Here is a 22,529-nt window from a genome sequence, read left to right as displayed (position 1 = left end):
TGAACTTACCTAGCTTAGTTGAAAAGGAAGTTAATAGCACAGTTCTCTGTTGACAATTTTATGAGAATTCACATTGGATATACACATTACTGAGTATGAATTCATAATGTTGCTGTTGAGAAGGTAATGAATACATGTATAGAACATTATCAGAGTTCACTGCTTACAAGCATGAAAAATTTGAAAGAGCATAATAATCTACAGTCGCTCCCTCTCCTGCAGTATTTTATTTAAAACTATCTGCTACAGAGCAGATAGGATATTTGATAAATGGCTAAGCATCAAATCCTGGATGACTTTGGAAAAAGCCTATCTTTCAAAGTTCCAATGCATTTTTAAAAGTGTATGTGTGTGTATGTGTGCACTTTTACTTTGACCAGAAAGAAAGATAAGTGGTCAGTAACATCACTAAGATGGGTTAGGAAAAGGAAATACAGAGGTTAATCCTCCAGCAGGATTGTTACCAGGCATGAGCAATGCAGGGTAGCCTGCTAGAACAGTCATGACATCCTTTAGAGCTACCTGTAACATTTAGAGACTGTGCAGCTACTCTGAACTATGCACTTTCATCAAAGTTGAGATGTTTTGAAGAAATATTCAACAAACTTTTGTCAAGAAGGGTTGGCAGACAGACACTCCCTCTTTTCTTTGCACACATTTTCATGAACTGAGTAGCTCAGGTAGCTCAGGTTTGCATTTGAAAATGGACATTTCATCACAATTCAAACATTTCAAAGATTTTGTCTTCAGTTCAATACAGACCAAAAACCAATTTCATAACCTCAAAAGCTGCTCTGAAATGAAACTGTCATCTCCTAGACCTTTACTGCTCAGTTTCATCTACTACTATAGCGGTACTTCTGCACTTGTTCCTCATTTATGTAGATCTCAAATAATTCTCACTTATGCAAATTAAAATAATTGAGGTTAGCGCCCTCAAGGCAGAGAAATATCTAATACTTTACAGTTCATCTAAGGATAAACATCAGAATAGTAGAAATTCAAGTAGGCCGTGGATCTGGCTTATGTGACAAATGTATTAACTATTGTGTATACAACGTATTAAAGTTAATTCCTAGTCTGGCTGAGCTCTAATGAAAGAACTTCAGAAGGATGGACTTTCCCACAGGTCCAAACACTTTCTCAATGATTTGATATGATCAAAACTTCCCATAAGCAGATCTTATACTGGTGAAAAGATTACGACAAAGTCCCTGAACCTCTTGATCCTTTGTTTAAATAAAACTGTGTCTGCAGACAGTTTTGCTTTAATTTGACCTCTTTCTTTGCATCAGTTAACTTTCAGGATAACAGAAAAGACTTATCTGAATTGTTTTATTTTTCCCAAAAGTTATGGTAATGCTGAATAGATTGCTGGAAAGACTGAGGTAAAAACGCCCTCTTTAAAGGCAGTTGAGAAGAATTTTGGGTGAGGCCTGTTTTCCCTTTGACTTAAGTCCTTATATGGGTACATCATACTACATTTTACGCCTGATACAGAAATTACTGACAATTTTGCCATTAGTGTATATGCTATGAAGAACGATTTAGCTTTCAAAGTTCTTTGGAAGCAAAGGAGGAGGGGTGGAAAAGGTGGACATGCAGCAGGACTGACACCATTACTCAGTAAGCATCATCATCGCAGTGTCACAGTCTATGAAAGCAGTTTTAGGACTACATAAGAACAATGCACAGGTGCACTACCCTATCCAAAACTTCCCAGAGCTCTTTGACGTGCCAAAGAGCCAGTTTACTGCCAGTTTACAACTGTACCTGCTTGTGAAGAGCAGTTTATTTCATGAGCTAGTGTAGTGAAACAGATGTCTGCCTACTCCTTACTCAAGCAAGTTCTTTATTCTCTCAGTTTTCCCAGACTGTAAAGACCATGCAGATGAGCCATAGATACGATAAAAGTTTTGAATGCATAGGTTTGAGGAAAATGACTTTTCAACTTAGCCTAATTATGGAGGACTAGAAGAAAAAAAGAAAGAAAGAAAGAAAGAAAGAAAAAAATGTGTAAGGAGCCAAGAAAATCTATTATCTTCATCGTTCAGGCAGGGTTTGGCAGATGTCTGTTCTTTTAGCTCTATCGAGCACGTATGTATGTGAGGATGCTTTACATATTGGTGCAGGGTTATATTAAAATATTCTGTGTATAAATTTGACTCAGAAGGTAAATATTTCCTTTCTTTGGTAAGTCAGGATATGAAGGGAAAGAGGATAAAGGACTATTGCTTTTCTAAATGGTGAATACAACACAGCTATGCACATAAAAAACAGGCAAAAGTTTAAGAATCTGACTGAACTGTAATCTGTGTTATCTGTCACCCTCAACATTCATTCCCGAACTGCTATGATTCTGGTTCTGTTTGCTTCAAGTTCTCCCTTGGTTTCCTCCATTTTTCACTATATCCTCTAAGTGAAGAACAGATAATTAGAATGAAAAGGGGTTTATATACTTTTATATCTACAGTATTATGTATCTGACTAAAAAAAAAAAAGTGTTTGCCTTTCTAATTTCCTTTAAAAAGGTGCTAATGGGAATTGCTGAAGACTTCAGCCAATTATATACACAATGTATTGTGTGAAGGAAGCTTGTTCATGCAAAGCAATATTCAAATCTTCAGCAGTTATTTGAGATTTTGATGGGAAAAGGAACAGAAGTGTCAGGAAATCAGGCGGCAGTGGATATCTCCTTTAAAACAATGTGCCAAAAATGTCATTGTGACCTTAGTAAAAACACTGACATAAATGGAAACAAAAAATGCCTAAACATAAAAAGCAAGTGCTGCCAAATATGAAAGCTATAACAAAAGGAGAAAAATTAAGAAATCTAACAATATTAAATTATTAACTTTGTATTCACTGTTGCTATATGTGTATACATAGCAATTTTGCATCACTGTTGCTCTATGTGATTTGCAAAAAGAAGTTAAAGGTGATATTGATGCCTTGAAAAATTACTGAACATATTATAAAAAGGAAATACTCAAGATTCCCTTAGTTTTAATTACAGTCAACAGTTTGGCATAAAATTATGTTTGACAGACAGAAAGTGCAAGCATTACCAATGTTAGTCTGGCCTCCAAGAAATCTGTATACGCAGTTAGCTGGAAATATGTCTGTAGGGAATTATAAAATACAACAACTATTCAAGGAGAAAAAATTCTTTGCAATGCAACGTTCTTGTGCTCAGTGTACAAAGCTATAGCTCAGGAATATTTGTTCTGTAATTGTTACCTTTTTGGCAGGTTATAATTTTCTTCTGAAGCTGAAGGCACAAATCGTTGAGATGGTCAGCTTGCCAGTATTTAAGAAACACTTTTCGAACTCCTATCTAGAATACAAACAGCAGGGGTAAACCTTCACCATCAAGAAAAAAGGCCAAAATTATGACAGGTAAATAATGACAGTATGTATACAAGCCGGCTAAGGGTTGAGACAAGATTTGCAATTTAAAAATAGTACAATTTCAGTGCTTGTTCAGAGGGGTAATATCACTTGGTTTAATAAAAGATAAATCTGGAAAAGACAAGCTCTCAGGCACACAGTCCCCCTTCAAGTCTAAATCCAAAACAGATACCACAGAGTTCAAGCTAAATACAGGTTGGAAAAAAAGTATTCTGAATGCAGTTTAATTATGCTAATGTGCTAGTCACAGAATCACAGGATTGCTGAGGTTGGAAGGGACCTCTGGAGATCATCTAGTCCAACACCCCTGCTCAAGCAGGGTCACCTAGAGCACATTGCACAGGATTGCGTCCAGGTGGGTTTGGAATATCTCCAGAGAAGGAGACTCCACAACCTCTCTGGGCAACCTGTGCCAGTGCTCTGTCACCCTCACAGTGAAGAAGCTTTTTCTCATGTTCAGATGGAACTTCCTGTGTTTCAGTTTGTGTCCGTTGCCTCGCGTCCTGTCGCTCGGCACCGCTGAAAAGAGTCTGGCTCCATCCTCTTGACACCCTCCCTTCAGATATTTGTACACATTGATAAGATCTCCTCTCAGCCTTCTCTTCTCCAGGCTAAACAGGCCCAGCTCTCTCAGCCTTTTCTCATAAGAGAGATGCTCCAGTCCCCTAATCATCTGTGTAGCCCTTCGCTGGACTTGCTGCAGTAGTGCCACATCTCTCTTGTACTGGGGAGCCCAGAACTGGACACAGGACTCCAGATGTGGCCTCACCAGGGCTGAGTAGAGGGGGAGGATCACCTCCCTTGGCCTGCTGGCAACACTCTTCCTGATGCACCCCAGGATACCATTGGCCTTCTTGGCCACAAGGGCACATTGCTGCCTCATGCTTAACTTGGTGTCCACCAGCACTCCCAGGTCCTTCTCCGCAGAGCTGCTTTCCAGCAGGTCAACCCCCAACCTGTACTGGTGCATGGGGTTATTCCTCCCCAGGTGCAGGACCCTGCACTTGCCTTTGTTGAACTTCATGAGGTTCCTCTCTGCCCACCTCTCCAGCCTGTCCAGGTCTCTCTGAATGGCAGCACAGCCCTCTGGCGTATCGGCCACTCCTCCCAGTTTTGTATCGTCAGCAAACTTGCTGAGGGTGCACTCTGTCCCTTCATCCAGGTCATTGATGAGTAAGTTGAACAAGACTGGACCCAGGACTGACCCCTGGGGGACACCGCTAGCTACAGGCCTCCAACTAGACTCTGCACTGCTGATCACAACTCTCTGAGCTCTGCCATTCAGCCAGTTCTCAATCCACCTCACTGTCCACTCATCTAACCCACCCTTCCTGAGCTTGTCAGTGTAATAGAAAATAAGGTTTGGCATTTATATAACAGGGGGATGGATGCAAGGAGAACGGTGATAAGCCATAAACCTATGTGGAGCAGAAAAAGAACAACAGACAGCTGCCATCTGTGGAAAAGGAAGAATTTAGCCAAAGTTGGAAGATGTGAGAAAACGTGTCATGAGCGAGAATGATTTCTAGTGTCCAGTAAAATTATGAATCCTAGTTCCCAAACTTGCCTATTAAAACTATTCTGCAGGTCTCCCTTTAGTATCAAGCCTGAGAGGTCAGAGATAGTGACCTATTTATGAAAAATATACTCCAAATACTGACTGAGTGTATAATCTTATTCCAATGCTGAGGAGTTGCATGGTTTAACTCACCTAGTTCTTCGAGGGTCTTAATAAACACAGCAGCTAACATTCTTCCCCTTTTACAGGAAAATTTAGCTAGTTAGGCCAAATGAAAATACCTTCCTTTCGATAGTTTCTGAACATGCTGAAACAACCCTTGAAGTTCTTTTATGTATAATTTTCAAAGGCATTCCTTTCTAATAGCCTTAAAAAGCCCCAACAAATCTGCTACTCTACAAATAGCAAGTTAATAAAAAATTGGACCAGTGAATAAGTCATGTTTTTCTTATACCCCATTTTCTTCTCAGGAATTCTGCAGAAGAAACTTTCCTTCACTCCTTAGAAATAGGAAAGATCAGCTGTGCTTTCCATTGAAGATTATAGCTTCTGTCTTGCTGTTCATTTTGGCATTGCACAGATTTATTCCAAGTCTTGTTTGCTTACAGCTCACAAGCTCATTTTCTTCCCATTGCACCATCCTGCTCTCTCTCTTTTTTTTTTTTAATAGATCTGTGAGACGGGTATTAGCAGGAAGATTTGCATACCTTTTCAACTAATTGCTTTTATTCCAAACACTGTAGTCAGATATACTTCACTGGTAGTGATGAACTATAGAAAACCAGGACATATAAACCATGTTTAAACTCCACAAATTCAGAAATGGCTGGGGCACTCTTTTGTCCCTCAGCTTCCCTTCTTCCTACTGTAGAGGAAAACTATTTTGAATCATGTTTGAAAGTCTCTGATTCTGAAGTTTGAACTAACAGATAATGATGGTGCAACTGTTAGTCTTATAGTTAAAATCAGATGAACGCAAATGCCAAAATTACAATGTTTTCAGAATTCTTTTTGTGTTAGTATCTCTTTCCTTAACAAAAAATGTCTTTTAGGGTTATTGCGAAGTGTGTGAAGACATTTTGGTAAAAATCATGATTTACTAGTCTTGCCATTGTAGAAACAGATAAATAGAGAAATAGGCTTTCTCTATGTGGCAGAAAATGCCTGTCAGCTATTTCAGAAAGCACTGTGCTACTGCTCCAGAATATCTCCTCTATGCAGACGATCTAATTTGCAATAATCCTTTCTTCTGGAATCTGAAGTATTCCAGAACAAAATCACCCTTCTGTTCTAGAGCACTGTTTCTGCAATAACTACCCCAGTAAAATGGGTGTTGTCATCTAATTTTTAACTTCATATTAATTTGAAGTAATCTCATTGAGATCTCCAGTTATACTGTCATACTCTGATCTCAGGGACATCCTCTCATTCTCCTCTTGACTATTGATTTCAAAACAGTGTTTATTTTTCTTCCTGTCCTTTCAAAATTCCCCATATTCCTGGTTCCCTTAACTCTCGAACTTCCTTGTTCATCCATCATGTGTTCTGGAATATTTGGTGGTTTCCCAGGGCTTGTTAAATTTGCTTAGAAATATTTCCTTTTGTCCCAACTTCTTTTATTCCTTATTTCTTCAATAAATTCTAAGAAAATGAGGTCCATGACTTCCTTTGGTTTAAATTTGCTTCTCTTTCAGACATCTAATCCTGAGTCATGATCAAGCAAACTCTTCATGTTTTCCCAGCAAATCACATCAGTTTTCACCTCTCTTCTTTTCATCCAAAAATTCAAGTATTGCTTTTTTTTCACGCCTTCAACTTTTTTCTGTGATACCAGAACTCCATGTTGACTCCTTCCACCACACCCTTCTGTCACTAAACCCTGACAATTCTGTAATAAATGCTCGTGAAACAACTTTTTTTTCCCATCCATCCTAATATACCTTGAACTTTCCTTATTACTAGCTTTGGCTACTAAAACATCCATCTCCTTGCTCACATCACCTTACACCCAGAATTCTGTAAGTAGTAATTGAATTATTATTCACATGGTTAACTGTAATTAAAATATCAGGCAATTATCACAATTAGTATTTTTATCAGGGTAACTCTCAGAAGACCAAGGATCAGAAACAGATACTTCATTCTTTTCCACAAGCCTTCTATATCACATTCAAGCCTTTTCCTCCCTCTCTCTCAGGCCTACGCCTAACCACCCATTTCTTCTCACTTCTATTTATTTCCCCCCACTCCTCAAAATGCCTGTTTCTCCTCTTTCTTTCTCACTGGAAGTCTCTAAACATTCCTCTCTACAAGGGCAAGGTTTGACAATACTTTGACAACAGAAATGTTGGAAAAAGCAGTCAGAAGGGGTGAAAAATTACATTTCAAAACCTAAAAAAAACCCTGACTGATTACCAGCAATGCTTACAGCAAAATTAACAATCCCATCCTCAGTTAGTCCCATAATTAACACACCTATCACAACTATGCTACATTTCAAGTATGTAACTTAACTAAACATTGAATTCTAACTTATTTGGAGGTGTTTGGTCACAAAATTGCTTTTAAGAAGACTGTTCAAGCTTACAGTCAGTTTAGCTACAAGTTTTTGCCATTTGGCATTGTAGATTCACAAAGCCAGCTAAGGGATATCTAAAGCTTTAGCTCTCTTTTCTCCTGTCCTACACACTAGCGACAGCATAAATGGAGTTACTGCTGTATCACTTTTACTGAGAACTTCATTAGTAGAAGTCTTCTAAGATTTATAACTGAATGAAGAAAGGACAGAAGTCACACATACATTTTTACATTTGGATAAAAGCTATTTACAGATTTTACATCATATGCCAGATCTACTGAGAGCAGCACTCTAGACAGAAGCAGGTTTAGAAGAAATTGTTATAAGACATTTGATTACATCAGTATTGCTGGAGATCTGTATTACTCGATCTTTGAACTATATCTGTTATCGTCTGAAGCTGACCAAGAACAACCTAGTCTCACTGCCCGCTGTACAGATCTGGTGTTCAGTAAGAGCATGAATGCTGAAAAATGTTGTAATTTTATACTTCACACAATAGTTACGTGCCTGATATCAAACCAGTTTTTGAGGTTGCCACCTGTCTTTATTCTCTAATCACAGAATGTTTCCTGCTTGCCTCAGGGGAAAAAAAAAGGTTAAAATGTTCTCCCATGAAAGCACTCACTTTTCAGTACTTTCTGGACTACCAAGTGCTCTCATCTGAGTCTGAAATTTTAATGTCATTCAGACTTCTGTAAAAGTAAACCATCTGTGAATTACAGTCATAGTTATTTTAATTAGAAAAGCATTAGGGTTTTAAATGTTATTTTTCAAAATGACAGATTTTTTAAAGATTAAGTAAAATTGTCATTGATGACTACCAAAGCTTCAATTACTGCTACAGGCCTCCTTTTTTTTTTTTTTCCTGGGAGGAGGGAGAAGGGATGGGAGGGAGCTGTTCTTTCTTTCTTTCTTTCTTCTTCTTCTCTCTCTCTCTCTCTCTTTTTTTTTTTTTTTACAGAAAAGGTGTAGGATGTAGAAGTACAGACATTCAAAACTATGGAATGGATGCCGAGATGGTGTGTAGGTGGCATGGAGGCAGTATTAGCTCATACTTAATAGGTGTCAAGGGAATCTGTAAAGCTGTTCTTTAGTTTAAAAAAGGCAATTTGTGGGAGTGCTGTGTGTTTCTGGCAGTACTTTCAAAATAGCTACCTACAAAAGACAGAGAACTATAATCTAGTGATATTTTACACAATGACACACATTTTCACAGTGCATTAATGAAATGTAGAAAAAAACCCCTGAAACTATTGTAAAATGTGTCTTTTTGCAGTGTATATGTCTGCAAAAATATTATAATGACAAACAAATTTACAGGGGACTGATATTTTACAAGGGCTGAAATGTTATTCTTAAAAGCTTACTCTCTCTGCTTCATTTGTTAGCTTTTCTTTACACAGTTTAAGAGTCCTCCTTTGTCTCAGGCAAGCTACTGACCTTGCACAGTGGCACATGCTGAATAAACCCACAGTTTAGCATAGCTTATGTATGGCCTTAATGTGAGGTACGTGAGTGGTCTAGTATTCACGCAAGTAACACTAAGCACTTATGCAAGTGCTTGTCAGGATTTGGACTTTAGAGAGAAAAACTGTCATTCAGCTCTGGGAAACGGTGGAACAAAGGTACATTACCAAAAAACTGTACAAATTTACAATTCTCTGCACTTGTGAGACGATGAAAAGGACTGCATCACAGGAAAGGAAACATACAGAAAATATAAAACGCATCTAAGAGATACTTATTGGAGAAAGCACTACTCTGGTTTTATCTCAAGGGATCTCTATACTATTGACCTATAATTTGGTTATCTGAAAATTCTAGAAATAGGCATAGGTACTGAAAGAAACAACATGAAAGTGTCTCTGTGTATGTGAACTGAGACATGCAGACAACAGCAACAGGAATACGAATGGTGGAGGAAATAATCTGTGAGGTGGAAGACTGGAAAATTAATACCAGACAAATAGGAGATGAAGGCCAGAAGAGAATATTAAGTGAAGTATCCAGAAAAGAAAGAAAGAGAGGAGAAGGAGAGAAAAGGGTCAAGGGAGGGCAAATGGAGAAAATCAATTTTGAATTAAAGCCTTGGAACCCAGATGCGAGAGAAGATTTGGATGCAAAAAACCTCAGAAAGAAAATAAAGAGTTTGCAAGACTAGTGACCATAAGCAAATCCTGACAGGTGGATGGAGGGATGGAAGAATATATTGTGGAGGGAAAAAAAGATAATAGGAACCAAAAATAGGGCTCAGTGTTGAAAGACTGAGAGCTTGTGAGCATTCTGAGGTCCAAGTGAATGATCCATCCTACCAGGATCTCTCAGGCCAAGGGGATAGGATGGACTTGTACTGTGTGGCACAAATAGATGCTAAGAAAGCTTGCAGGCAGCATCTGGCTCAGGCCAGGCTATCGGTAATACTGATGAGGTTGGAATACACTCAGGGGCCATTTCTGCTGCTAGTACATTATTTCAAAGAACATAATGGGATATGTCACTTGGACAAAGTAATTTTGTTGACACAATTCAAAGCAGTAAGGAAATATAGATGCTGGTATTTTATTCATCTAACGTTAGTCTGGAAACTCCTTCTGGGATTTTTTTTTTCATGTGATCTTCATAATTTACCTAATTTTAAAATTGCCTAAAAGAAACTGACTCTTAAAATAAGACATTTAAAACAAAAAGGAACATTCAAAACAAAAAGGAACATTTATTTCCAAGATAGTTAAGATTACTAAATGACAAATGAATAAACTGACACACAGTTTATGAGTACTCAAAGTTTTCCTACTCAGGGGGGAAAAAGAGTTAAGAATCTCTTACATATTACATTGCTTGCAAAGTAATCAAATACTTTATCATATTAAGTACAAAGCAATTCATACTTCAATGTAGCATAACCACTTTCATTTTAAGACAAAATAAACAGTGCTGTTTAAACAATAACTTAAAAAACTCTGTTGTGAATTAAGCATACAATTTACATATATATGATTTCATATGCTTTTGCTCATTTTTCTGATTTAATCATCTGTCACTTCTGTCCAATACTTTTGTATTAAATCATAAGTACACTTTTTCCAAGAAAGGCCTCTGGTATAATAATACTGTATATTGACACCTTGAAGATCAAAAATATTTAAAGACAGTTGTATCAAAACCAATGTATTAAACACCTGTAGGTCAATAATGAAATATGGTGTTTCTCTTTGTGCCTGGTAAGAACTGTGGATCAGATTCTTCATTTTCCTTCTGCAGTTCTAGGACTGCAAGAAGAACTTAAAATCTCTAGAGAGGCTTCTGAGAATTCCCTTTATTGAAGACTTACTCTCTGTTTTTGCATTCTTTTGAAGTGGAAAAAGTTTTATAATCTATCTCCAGACTGGCAAGGACGATTTCTCCAGAAACACCGCAGACTTCTGAAACAACTATCGCAGTGTCTGTAGGTGAATAAATGACTGGTAGCAACACAGACTATCTGTCTCCTGCAACTACTTGATGCTGATTTGGAGTTTCATAAAAATATTCTGACTGACCTGTACTGCTTATTTCACATCCTATGACTATTTTGGATCATCTTATTCAAACTTAAGACCTGTACTACTGTTTCCAAAATAAGCAATCTCTGGAGTTCAGAATTCAAAGCCACCGATAAGAAGAAATCATTGTGGCTTAGAACAAATAGGCTAAAAATTGAAAGAAAAAATTCAGACATGGCATTTTGGATAAGGAGTCCTATATTTACCCAGACAAGTATTTCTAGAAGTCAAAGGCTGAAAGATCCACTTTTACTGACGTCCGGTCCTTGCAGCTCTTGCACTTAACAGCTGCACTGTACAATGAGAGCAATTTAAACTGATGCTTTGTTTTACCTTTGGTATAATGCAAGCTGTTTGCATTTTGGCAAGCCTCATCTTAAGTAACTGAGAAGCGTTAACTGCAGAGCACTGACCTTAACTAAACAAAATGTAAAGCTCCAAGTTTTGATGAGAAAGCTCAGTAAGCTATGAGCTAACTCTCCTTTCCTGAATTTATATTTTCAAGCTCAACAGTGTGAGGAATGATAATCCAAATAAATGAAAGTTTCCTTCTGTCAATAAGAACAAGCCAAGGACTGTTTGTGCCCTGTATTTCTCCCAAACTGTGATAACGTTTGCAAGCTAGTCATTCTGTAGGATTTCCTTAGCTAATGGCAATAAATGAACACAGTAAAGAAAATGTGGACCGGCTAATGTAAAGGCCATCAGAGTTCTGGGTGCCAAGAGATTCTCCTGTACTGTAGCTCTACATTGAGCTGTCAGTACTTTCACTGAATTTGACTCTAAAGTTACTAGATATCATCTTGCTCCCTCTAATATTAATGGCAAAACTCTCACTGACTTCTCTGGGGGTTAAACAAGTCTATTACATTCACTCTGTCTGGAGTAGGAATGGTTTGTTTTGATTTAGAAATCTGATTTTCTTTTACATAGGGTGTGCTTAAAAGTCATACCAAGTAGCTAAGCTTGTCATGATCAAGTATATATTTAAACTGAAAAGAACACCTTATCTAGGCTGCACACAGAGTCAGGATGCAAAAACTGCCTTTCATTAATAGCTCTGCACTTTTATAATTCTAGTATTTAAGCTAAGTGCATGACTGAAACTGCACTGTATGTCAGCTTCAATGGAACAGCTATTTTATTGTCCTAGTTTAGTTATCTCCAGCTCAGCTTACCCAAGTAACGGCAACATTTCATAAACCTATCAACACTTCTCTAATAAATACTTTCTTCTAACACAGAAGCTGCTGAATCAAGCACCAGACTCTGGTTAGCTGATAGTGTTTGCTCTTCTGCTCTACAAGATAGCAGAAAATAAACCATGATTGGATTCTGCTCTTGGATTTTGTTCATCTGCCTTCCATTTTTAGGCAAATAGCAGCAATTACAAGAGGAGGAAGAACCTGTTCTGTGAGCAGGCTCTGGGTTTTGTTGTTTTGTTGATCAAGAAAACACTCTCCGAACACAAGTTATGTGAGAAAGGAAAGAAAAATTGTCAAGTAGGAAATAAATATAAAGAAACCATTTTCTTTGCTCATTTTTGGGAGTCCACTCCAGAACATAAATTTACTTCCCCCCCCCTCAAGTTAATATCACCTTTCACAAAATGGGATAGTGAGGTACATTCTCACAAGGAGGTTAAATAATGTATCATCCAGATTCACTCAGCTATAGAGTTCAGATTTTCTTTTTTTCCTTCTTTACCAGTGAACTTATTGGCAATCTCTTCCTCTGATGATGACATACAACAGGAGGTTGATTTCTGATGTGTGTTGCTTTCTCCTAAACTTCATTACCCTTGATGTGGATATGCTTCTTTCCTTCCTTCCTTCCTTTTTCTTTCTTTCCCTTTCTTCTTCTGTCCTTTCTTCCTTCCTTTTTTCTTTTTCTTCCTTCCTTCCTTCTCTTTCTCTCTCTCTCTCTCTTTCTCCCTCTGTCTGTCTATTTGTTGGTATATTGATCTACCCAATCTGCTACAGCCCTTCAGGTAAGTACAGGTAACAGTGCTGGAGAAGATACTCCTTGACTTATTAATAAACCCCTGCAGCAAACAGATTTTCAGCTCCAGCAGTGATTCATTTGAAGCAGTCACTGCTGGCAACAGTGGCTGAATAAACTGGTTATACATGCAACCCCCAACCTTTCGGATGACTTTTAGTGATAATCTACAAATGACTCCTTTTCTCTAGCTTTGGTAGCTGACATCATGCTGGATTCCTAATTCCTCTTTTTCTTCTCTTTCTTCTCCCTCCTTCTCCTCTTCTCCCTGATATATATATATATTTTTTTAAAAAGAGTCCTCTGCTGTAAAAGCATAGAGGAGGGCACCCATGACAACTGCAGATTGTATAAGCTTCCTCATTTAGACTGTTCAAATTTCATGATTAGTCAAATGAATCAAAAAAGATAATTGAAAGAGAGATTATGTGACACAGACATTAGTCACTAATGCTGGATATTTGGATATAAGGTTTTGTATCACCCATTATGTTTGTGTCAAGGTTATATTCATTGGGCATTTGTCTGTAAGAAATTCTTTGGATTTAGAATGGTTATTTTACTAGTTTTTTTCAGTCATTGTCATCTTTTCATCTGTTCGTCATAGCTCTCTGCGGCTTGGAGAAGGTGTAAGGAGAAGGTTACTCATTTTTTCAGACCTTGTTCCTTTTAGCTTATTCTGTTCCTATGCTCTTTTTAGTCACTAAGTGACAATGGTATAACTCTCATCCCCAAACCCTCCTATTCCTTTTAACTTGCTAGCATCTCTTAAGAGTTTTGTGCTTTTCTGGTTTGAAGGACAATGCATTACGCGCTGCTGTAGTTTTGCACACCTCACTTTTCACAGTGTTAATACTATTCTGGAGGCAGGAACTCTAAAACCTGTCTGAGATCACAAGCTTCAGGCCCCTGCATGATGAAGAGATTCTGTTTTGCAATTTCCTTTTTACATTCATGTCTTCCAAGGTTTCAGGCTTGTTTTCAAATGTCAGTCACTATAGAATCACTAGTCTTGAGCAGCAGACTTTCACTGAAGGCCAACTACTTTTTTCAGGCTGTAACAGTTACTGGCACACAGCAGGATGTCTACACAGTTTGTTTCCCCAGGAGCCAGTAACTGTTACTCGCTCATCAGTGTGATTACCATTACTCAGCTTTTCCCCAGTGTCAAGCTTGTAGCCCCCCCAAAAGTTCTGAAGGTTAGTGGTACCCTCATCCCCAGGTACTTGGGAGCTAAGATACAGCTTCTATGCATTAATGACAGTTTTTTTCTAGGGAACCTTGTGGCAAGGATGCAGAATATACCCCAGAAAGGTAATAATGAAATGTAGGCTCTGGCTGAATTAAGAAATATAGATAGGTAAAGTAAGCTCATTTTAATACTTGTCTTTTGTCAGGATACTTCCTTTTGTTCTATGCTATTAAGGGAGTTGGACAATATGACAAAATGTGTCCACTACATACTTTAATGACCAAAATGGAATTTAAACAGTATTTTGATCAAAGAAAAAACTTCTTATGTGTCCAGGTGCAGGTGCCCATGCATGTGTGGCCCCAATCTAGAAAGGTAGTTGCCTTCTTTTCTGTTATAACTAAAGAGTCTGTCATATAGGCCACTGAGAAAGATCCACAGCACTGAGTCCAACACAGTCACTGCCCTTCAGAAACAGTTGCAGAGACATTTTCTAGACATCCTAATGCTCAGAGGTCTTACGTGACTTAGAAGACTTATGTTAACCCCTTCCTTTAAGGTACTCCTCCAAAGCCTACAGGAATGCCCTAACCACTGGCCAGTCCCTACAGTTCACACCTGCTCCTGAAACTGGTCTGGATGCTCTCGCTCATGCTGTCCAGGTGAATACTCTATACAATAAGCTACAGAAAGCTTCCTTTCTATATAATAGCTTACATACTGTGCAAGGGAACACTGCTTTCTTTAGAAACTGGATATGTTAAAGAAACCAATCCTGTTTAATTACAAAGCCGCCCTATGACAAATGAATCATCTGAATAAGTGGAGGCATCCACTTTACAATCCTCATCCTGGAGAAGATTAAATATGTTACAAACAAGGTAAAGAGATAGGATGGGAAGTTGAGATCTTGTTGAGTGTTTGTTTTTTGTTTTTTGTTTTTGTTTTTGTTTTTCTTGTTGATGTACAGAGATCCTAGTACCTAACTCTAGCTCTGAATCATCATGCTGTTGCCTACACAGACACTGCTTATATGGGAAGACCTAAGTAGATGTTTTAGGTCTCTCCCATTCCTGTACAGTAAAAGATTTGGTGCATTGGCTTACATAAAGAAAACATGCAGATCTTTTTGTAATTTGGAAACTGCATTAAAGCACAAAAACACTTCAGCACTAAAAATGTGTACACCTAAACACCTTGAAAAACCTGGCTGCAAATCCATAAAGTGTACATGCATAATTGAACTCTTTTGCTTCTCATAGGAATACACTGATTTTTTGATACAATGATCATAGCTACTTATATGCTAGAAAACTCAGAAAATCAGTTTGATTCTATTCCAAAGCAGATATTAAATGCCAAAAGAATACACTGCTGCAAAGGATCTGGTGGCTTCCCACAGTGGAAGTGACTCAGCTAGCTTGTTTAAAGAATGATATTTTAATTGCTTTGTAGATCACAAACCTGCCAGCCTTGTAATTTACACTGCTGAAGAACAAGATGACATCTCTCTTTGGCAGACAACTTCTTCTTCTCTCCTGCTGCTGTATCAGCCAAATCTTTATACCTATAAAAATCAGCAGAAGTAGAGTTACTCTATGTTGGCCGACACAGTTTTCCTCTGGCTTTCAAAGAGATATCCAGACTGGAAGCTCAGGATTCTGCTATGGGTGAAGAAAACAGAGAAGGCCACTCGCTTCAAATCCTTTATATTGTTAGACATGGTATTGGTTAATAGTGGTGTGGAACAAGCAAGGACTAAAACACAGATTTGCTTCTTATTGGTTCTTTTGATGTGTCACTGAAAATCAATGCAGAAAGAATACAAAGCCTCACCAACTGATTTTATCATCACCAAATCACATCAGTGAAAGGAGAAAAATATTTTTTCAGTATGTGTCACATTACATGTGGCTATTAAGGAGTAATTCATATGACAGTGACATTGTTAAATACTATAAAAATGTTTTCCATCAATCTGATTTTTTTTCCATTTTGAAGGATTTGAATAAAATGTCTTATTGCAAAGGGACTTTAAGGTACTCGATCAGTTAATATTATTGAAAAAAAGATCAAGAGGAGATTTGATTACAGTTCTGGAGTACATTCAAAGACAGAAAATTCTACAAAAAAACCAAACCCAAAACATTTTAGTAAGTCTAACACTCCAGATTAGCAGTAGGAAACCAGGAGACCCTAGTTTGCCGACAGCTCAGCTAGCTGGGTGGTCAAAATGCTTGCATTATGGACTGCAATTAAGGTTGGGGCCATCTGGTTTCCATACTTGTACCAACTGGATTTTCTTTGGGATCATGAAGAATCAGAGGTGTTAGAGAGAAAACTGCTAGAAGGCTTGAAACACAGTCAGCTTACCACCTGCTGACTGAAACAAAAATGATTCAAGGTTGACTCACAACACAATAAAAAAGCAACTGTGAAAGTGGTCAGCTCACTCACTGCAGAATCCTAAAGAAATATACTTGATTCCTGAAAAAGAACCAAATCAAAATGTAAAAGGCTGAAATTCTACGTTTGAACTAGATTTATTTGAGATCTATACAAGTGGCAGGACTCAAAACAAGAATAAACAAATATTTCATACAACTGGCATTATACAAGAGGCCAGACGAAAATGATCCACTGTTTCTTCCACCCTTAAAAGCATTTGAAATTATGTCACATCATCTTAGAACTCTAAGTAGAGTTCACAATTCCCTTCTATTCCTTAAAGCAGGCTCTAGCTTAGAGAAAGAGAATGAACTAATTGTTGTGGTAACAGAGGAGAAAGAGCTAATGAAAATTTAAATTCATTTCCCATTTCTGCCACAAATCTTCTCTATGAACAGAGCAAATCATTTGGAACAGGATCTGCCTCCCTCTGTGTTAGTCACTGAAAGCTATGCTCCTAGAAAGAGTTAGTCATCTAGCTCTCTATAGTCTCTGGAGATGGGTATCTCCATAGGGTGATTTATTCTATACATCATGGATATTTTTCTTAAATAAGGATAGATTGCCCTCTGGAGGTGCTCTTCTCTACTGACTGTAGATGGAGCGTAGAAGAGAAGTCTAGACCGGATGCCTGCATTCTGGGTGGCTGAGATGAATCTCACCCCGAGGTCTACCTGTCTGACATAGTTATCTGCAAAATGGGACTAACAGAACTTCCTCATTTCTCCTACCTATCTTGTTCAGATATGTTGGCTAACTAAGCACCCAGGATGAAGAAGCACCTTTATCCCTGGTAGCATCATCCTCTGCCTTCTCAGACCATAGCTGCACAGCCACTTCAATTGTGTATAAGACTACACGGCTGCTGAAGATCCATCAAAAACAACAAAAAAGTGTAGCTAGTTTTCAGGCAGATTGGTTCCCTGAATTGACTGTCAGCCCAGTTCTGAAAATCCTAGTGTTGGCATCAGGGAAATAACTAGAATGGGTAAGTGGAGATGGTCAGACCACACCTGTTGGTGGCAGCCCAAATTTATCCTAGACAAAAGTGGCTGTGCAATCATAAGCTTGTGTCCTTTTTTTGTACCTAATTTTAAATGATTTAAAGTATTTCAAATTTCTTCATTATTTTTTTCCTTTTGGGTGAAAAAAGCAACCCACACAGCTTTGGTTTAGAGATTTACTGTATTTTAAACATGCTATGACCCCATTGTTAAAAAAAAAACAAACAAAATTGATAATAAATTAAGAAATAAAAAAGAAATAAAAACTTAAAATAAACAGCACATTATTATCAAAATACAAAATGACTTTAAGTATCAAATCTTTTCTATTGTGAAATGAATCTTGTGTTACCATGTAGACACAATAATTCAGTGTCCTCTTAAATTTAGCTCTTTTGCAGCCTCAAGAATACGAAAGAATACTTATTTTTTGTCAAATTTACTATATCACAGCAAATAGTAATAAACAGAAACTGAATTCATGGAACAGATTTGTATAGATAACTTGAGTTTACCTGCAAACAGCAGGGCTTGCTTCTGTGGAAATGTAATCTGGAGAGACTTTGAGATTTTCCTTTACCAGAGAATTCTTCTGCCACAACCACAGCCTTAGTTCATTCTTACATGAATTACCAAAACAGATTAAAAAACAGGCTGCTTCTAAAATGGCAGGTCATATATGTTACCCTACCAAAGCAACGCAGAGTGTAAGGCATTAGAAAGGTTCCTGAGGGACCCAGTGACCAAATTCAGCGCTACCTAGAAAAGACTTTAATCAGGTGGAATTCATCTCAGATAAACATAGACTGACGAGTTAGTTGTTGGGATTTTCTTAAGGGTCAGTGGAAGACACTATTAGGGTTTAGTTTACCCTGTTGTAATATTGATGTTTAAAATAGGTCAGATGGACTGTGCACTGTAAGACTCCATTTCTTTCCATTGGGTGTAAAGGTAGTCTATGCTATTCACTCCAGCATAGACATCGGACGTTAGACAAGGTGAATCTCTCCCTCAGGCAAGTGAAAAAGCAGACAAAACCCAAGATTTTGTGGCCTAGCCAGAGGATCACTAATGAATCCGAAACAAAATATAAACCAGGAAGATATAAGGGCCTGAACTGGATCATCTCCCCACAACTCCCCACACCAGCACATCACCACTAATCTAGTGTCAATTAGGAGATGCAAGACCTCTTCGCTTACACCCACCTTCCTGTTCCAAGCTGAGACAGGAAATATGTTATCACCAGGGGAGCACTCCCCAATTCCGTCCTTGCTGCAGGAAATCAGCCCAAGCGAAGCCCCGCTTTCCCTTGCTTTGCCCACAGGGCTTTGCACCTTCCTCTTACCAGCCTATCATTTTTACACACTGGAACAGAAGACTCTGAGCTTTTGGCCAGACAGTCTAGCCTTGTCAGCATGTGCTGCCTGGGACCCTCTGCTGCTGCAGAAGCTATGCTCTGACTTCTCTTTGCTTCTGAATGATGTCCTTTATCAGGGAGATTTTTTTGTTTGTTCAGACTCAATACTGCTGCCAATACCTCCAGGTAGCTTGTGAATATGGAAAACTCAGTTCTCTCGGGCCTTCACAAATAAGCATGTTATCTGATCATTTTCTCCCTCACTTCCCTAAGTGCACAGCTGACAAGATCCAGCAGGCTGCCTTTTACTGAGACAGAATATCCCCCAGTTCAGGTTATGGCACAGTAACCCACAGTAACACTTGCAGGCTCAGCACGCTATTTGATTTACATGGAGAGTGCACAAATAAGCTGTAGGGCTGTACTCCCAGTTCTGTATGTGCAGTGAATCTTTAAGCATCGGAATAAACACCACATAGTCTATTTCAATAGCACGTCAACATGATAGAAGATACTAATGGAAAGAACAGGGCAAATACAAAGGGCACAAAAACAAGGAGCTCCAAATCAACAGCTTGAACAAACCATGTAGAAGTCCTTGAACTAATGCCTCGGACCACCCCCCCTGCCAGATTTATGCTACTCTTTTTATGAGGGCTCTCTCCTGCCCAGAAAAAGAAAGCCCCAAACCGATGAAGTCAGAGTTATCTACTGACTGCAATCCAATGTTCTCGGTAATAGCTTTGAACACTAGAACTCAAATCATTCCTGAAAGCATCTTCTTCTCACCGCTTCTTTGTCTTGCTATTTAAAAAATGAAAATCATGTACAGCTAGCACGTAGGCTGCCTCATAGCAGTGCTAAGTAATATAGTTCTAAACATTCAAACACAGCTTATACAAGGAAAAATAATCAGTTCTGCTAGTGTAATTCATTATGTTGCAGTTTCATTTTCTCTTTCTTTTGTTTATTACAGTGTATTCCGTTTGCCAAGTTAAAATGGCAGGATTCTGTCAATTCAATTCAAAAGGGAATGCATTAAAGAAGGCAATCAAAATTAATTTGTATCCTTTGATTCTCCTAAAAAATATAAAAATTATCATCAGAAAGGAGTAAAAACAGGTTGCGCTGTCTTGCTAAATTCTCTTTTCTTCCTTCCTAAACTTCCTCTTTTCTTCCTTTGACAACCAGTAACAGATTGATGTATTATTATTTCTGTAAAATATGTGAAAGAGATGGACTTTGTTTGCAAAACTTGTCACTGTATGCTCATAACTCAAGATTTTTAGCTTTGTTTGTTTAGATTTGGGGAGGATGGGAGAGCGGGTTAGGCATGGTTTGTACTTGAAAAAAACTATAAAGTGAGAGCTGAAATATCTAGCAGCCCTATCTACTGCAAAGGGAACTCTTTTTAAGAAAAAGAAAGGATGCCTGGAAAATTTCCACATACTAAAAATCTTGTAAAAAGAGCCACCAGCAAAGAACAGGATGGAATTTTGATTAATGTTATGTATATATAAATGATACATACTCATTCCAGTTCCCCGTGTTACATCTTTTTTTATTAAAGGAATAACCTAATTATTTTTGAAATATGAGGAACAGGGGAAATTCCAGATAATTAGAAAAAGGGAAACAGAGTACTACAGTTTCCAAGAAAAGAAAAGAAGACTGATTCTGCCAATTTCTGTATAACATATATATAACATAAATCTCCAGTTATATGACACCAAATATTAACACCAAAAGCATGTATTTAAAATTTTGGACAGAATAAATCCTTGGACGGGAAGAAGAAAAAGATGCCTTTATAACAAACAGATCATAGCAGACAAAAGAGATGATTGCATTTTGGGTTTCTTTGATAGGATTACAAAAATACAGTATAAGGGTCACCTTTATATGAAACATTTTGTATTGAAGCTGATTCATAGAGGCTTATAGAAATACTTCAAATTCATGTAGAGGTGAACATACATGCATGAAGTGTAATTTACCTGACAGATCTGAAACAATGAATAATTATATATGGCAGTGAACCAAAACTTTAGAGTAGCTGTCTCTGGTACCAGTTTTAGGTTTTTAAATATCCTAATTATTGGCTTAAACTGATATTGAACAACATGGGATTAAATGGCTAGACCTGCAAACAAATTAGAGTTAAGAGAGAAAATAAAATTAGAGCCATTTTGGAAAAAAAACCTGCAAGCAGCTTTATTCTCTCTGGGTTAATCTGATACACAGATATTTACTGATGGAAAGAAATATGGAAAGCAATAATACTGAGAGTGACCTTAAGGCAAGCTGACCAGGTATCATAGTTTCACCACAATCCAGTGGCAATAAGCCACTGAAAGCCAGAAACTTTCCAACTGCTGAAACATTCTCATTTTCTGCTTCAGCAGTTAAAACTTCGTTTCTTATTCTTAGGTGCCTACATGGCGTGGTTTAACATGTTTGTGAAAAAAGGAAAATATATTTAGGGTGACATAAATAGCATATAACTGAGATAATAAGGCAAAATTAAGGACTAAGAAATAAAAGTGAAAAGAACTCGGAAAAGTCTCAGGACAGAATTTTACAGTGACTTGCCCATGGGTCAGCCGTTGGCCCCATGTAGAGCTCAGTTCAGACTTCTGAAGGAGGATCACAGCTATGAAATCCACTCAATCAGAATATCCATGCAAGGAATATTGCCACTTGGGATATTTTAATTTAGACTGGACAAAATCTAAAACAAATACCCAAAGTAAAGATACTACTTTGTGAGGGGTGATGGACAAATGACTTGCAAGGATTTTTTTTTCTTTTCTAAATTTTATGCTTTTTTGTTAGGTTTAACCACCTTCAATCTTTTCTAGACACCTGAATTCCAATTTCTGGAGAAAAGAAATAACGAAGATATGCGTGTCTTAATCCTAGAATATTTATTCATATACTTCACGCAATTAAGCAGGGGCTTCCTCATCTCAGACAATGTGGCAGCAGAATAATAAGTAGAATATAAATTACAATTCAGCTCTTGGGATTAGTGGATTCAGCTATGCAAATAAAAATGAATTCACAACATCTGCTAGAGATTTGCATTACAATACTTTTGCATCATCTTACTTAAAGCTGACATTCTCATTCCATCTTGATAAAGCAATGTAAAAATATATTTATTTAAGAAATTGTCAAAAGCGACACATTAGTTCAGAATTACGCTAGCATCAAACAGACAATCAGCCCTATTACATGAACACTTGCCTCTAACTCTGTAAATGTTTACATTTACCTCCAGACAGTTAGCCTTCTCCGGAGCTAACTTCATCTTCATGCTTGGGCACTCTACAAACATACACATAAAGTGAAGAAGCTGTGAAATGCTTCGCTGTATGCAGCATATATGGACTGCAGAAAAAATTTAGCTTTCTTTATCAACCTGCTAATTTAATTCTGTATAGCACAGAGCTGATACTGTATTGGTGT

General features: G+C 37.8%; 1 protein-coding gene across 1 annotated transcript in view; it reads right to left on the bottom strand.

Moving 5' to 3' along the window:
- The window catches only part of MYO16 (myosin XVI), a 312,759-nt gene that overhangs the window by 48,556 nt on the left and 241,674 nt on the right, over nucleotides 1-22,529 (bottom strand). Inside the window, exons 28-29 of the mRNA XM_026073032.1 lie at nucleotides 15,711-15,813; nucleotides 3,241-3,337 (exon numbers count right to left, since the gene is read on the bottom strand). Coding sequence (XP_025928817.1) covers nucleotides 3,241-3,337; nucleotides 15,711-15,813 — 200 coding nt within the window. The remainder of the gene's footprint in view (nucleotides 1-3,240; nucleotides 3,338-15,710; nucleotides 15,814-22,529) is intronic.

Source organism: Apteryx rowi, unplaced genomic scaffold (genome assembly GCF_003343035.1).
Source record: "Apteryx rowi isolate R43461 unplaced genomic scaffold, aptRow1 scaffold_359, whole genome shotgun sequence".
Taxonomy (NCBI): Eukaryota; Metazoa; Chordata; class Aves; order Apterygiformes; family Apterygidae; genus Apteryx; species Apteryx rowi.
The sequence above is the reverse complement of the archived record's forward strand: the minus strand, read 5'-3'. Positions and strand labels throughout refer to the sequence as shown.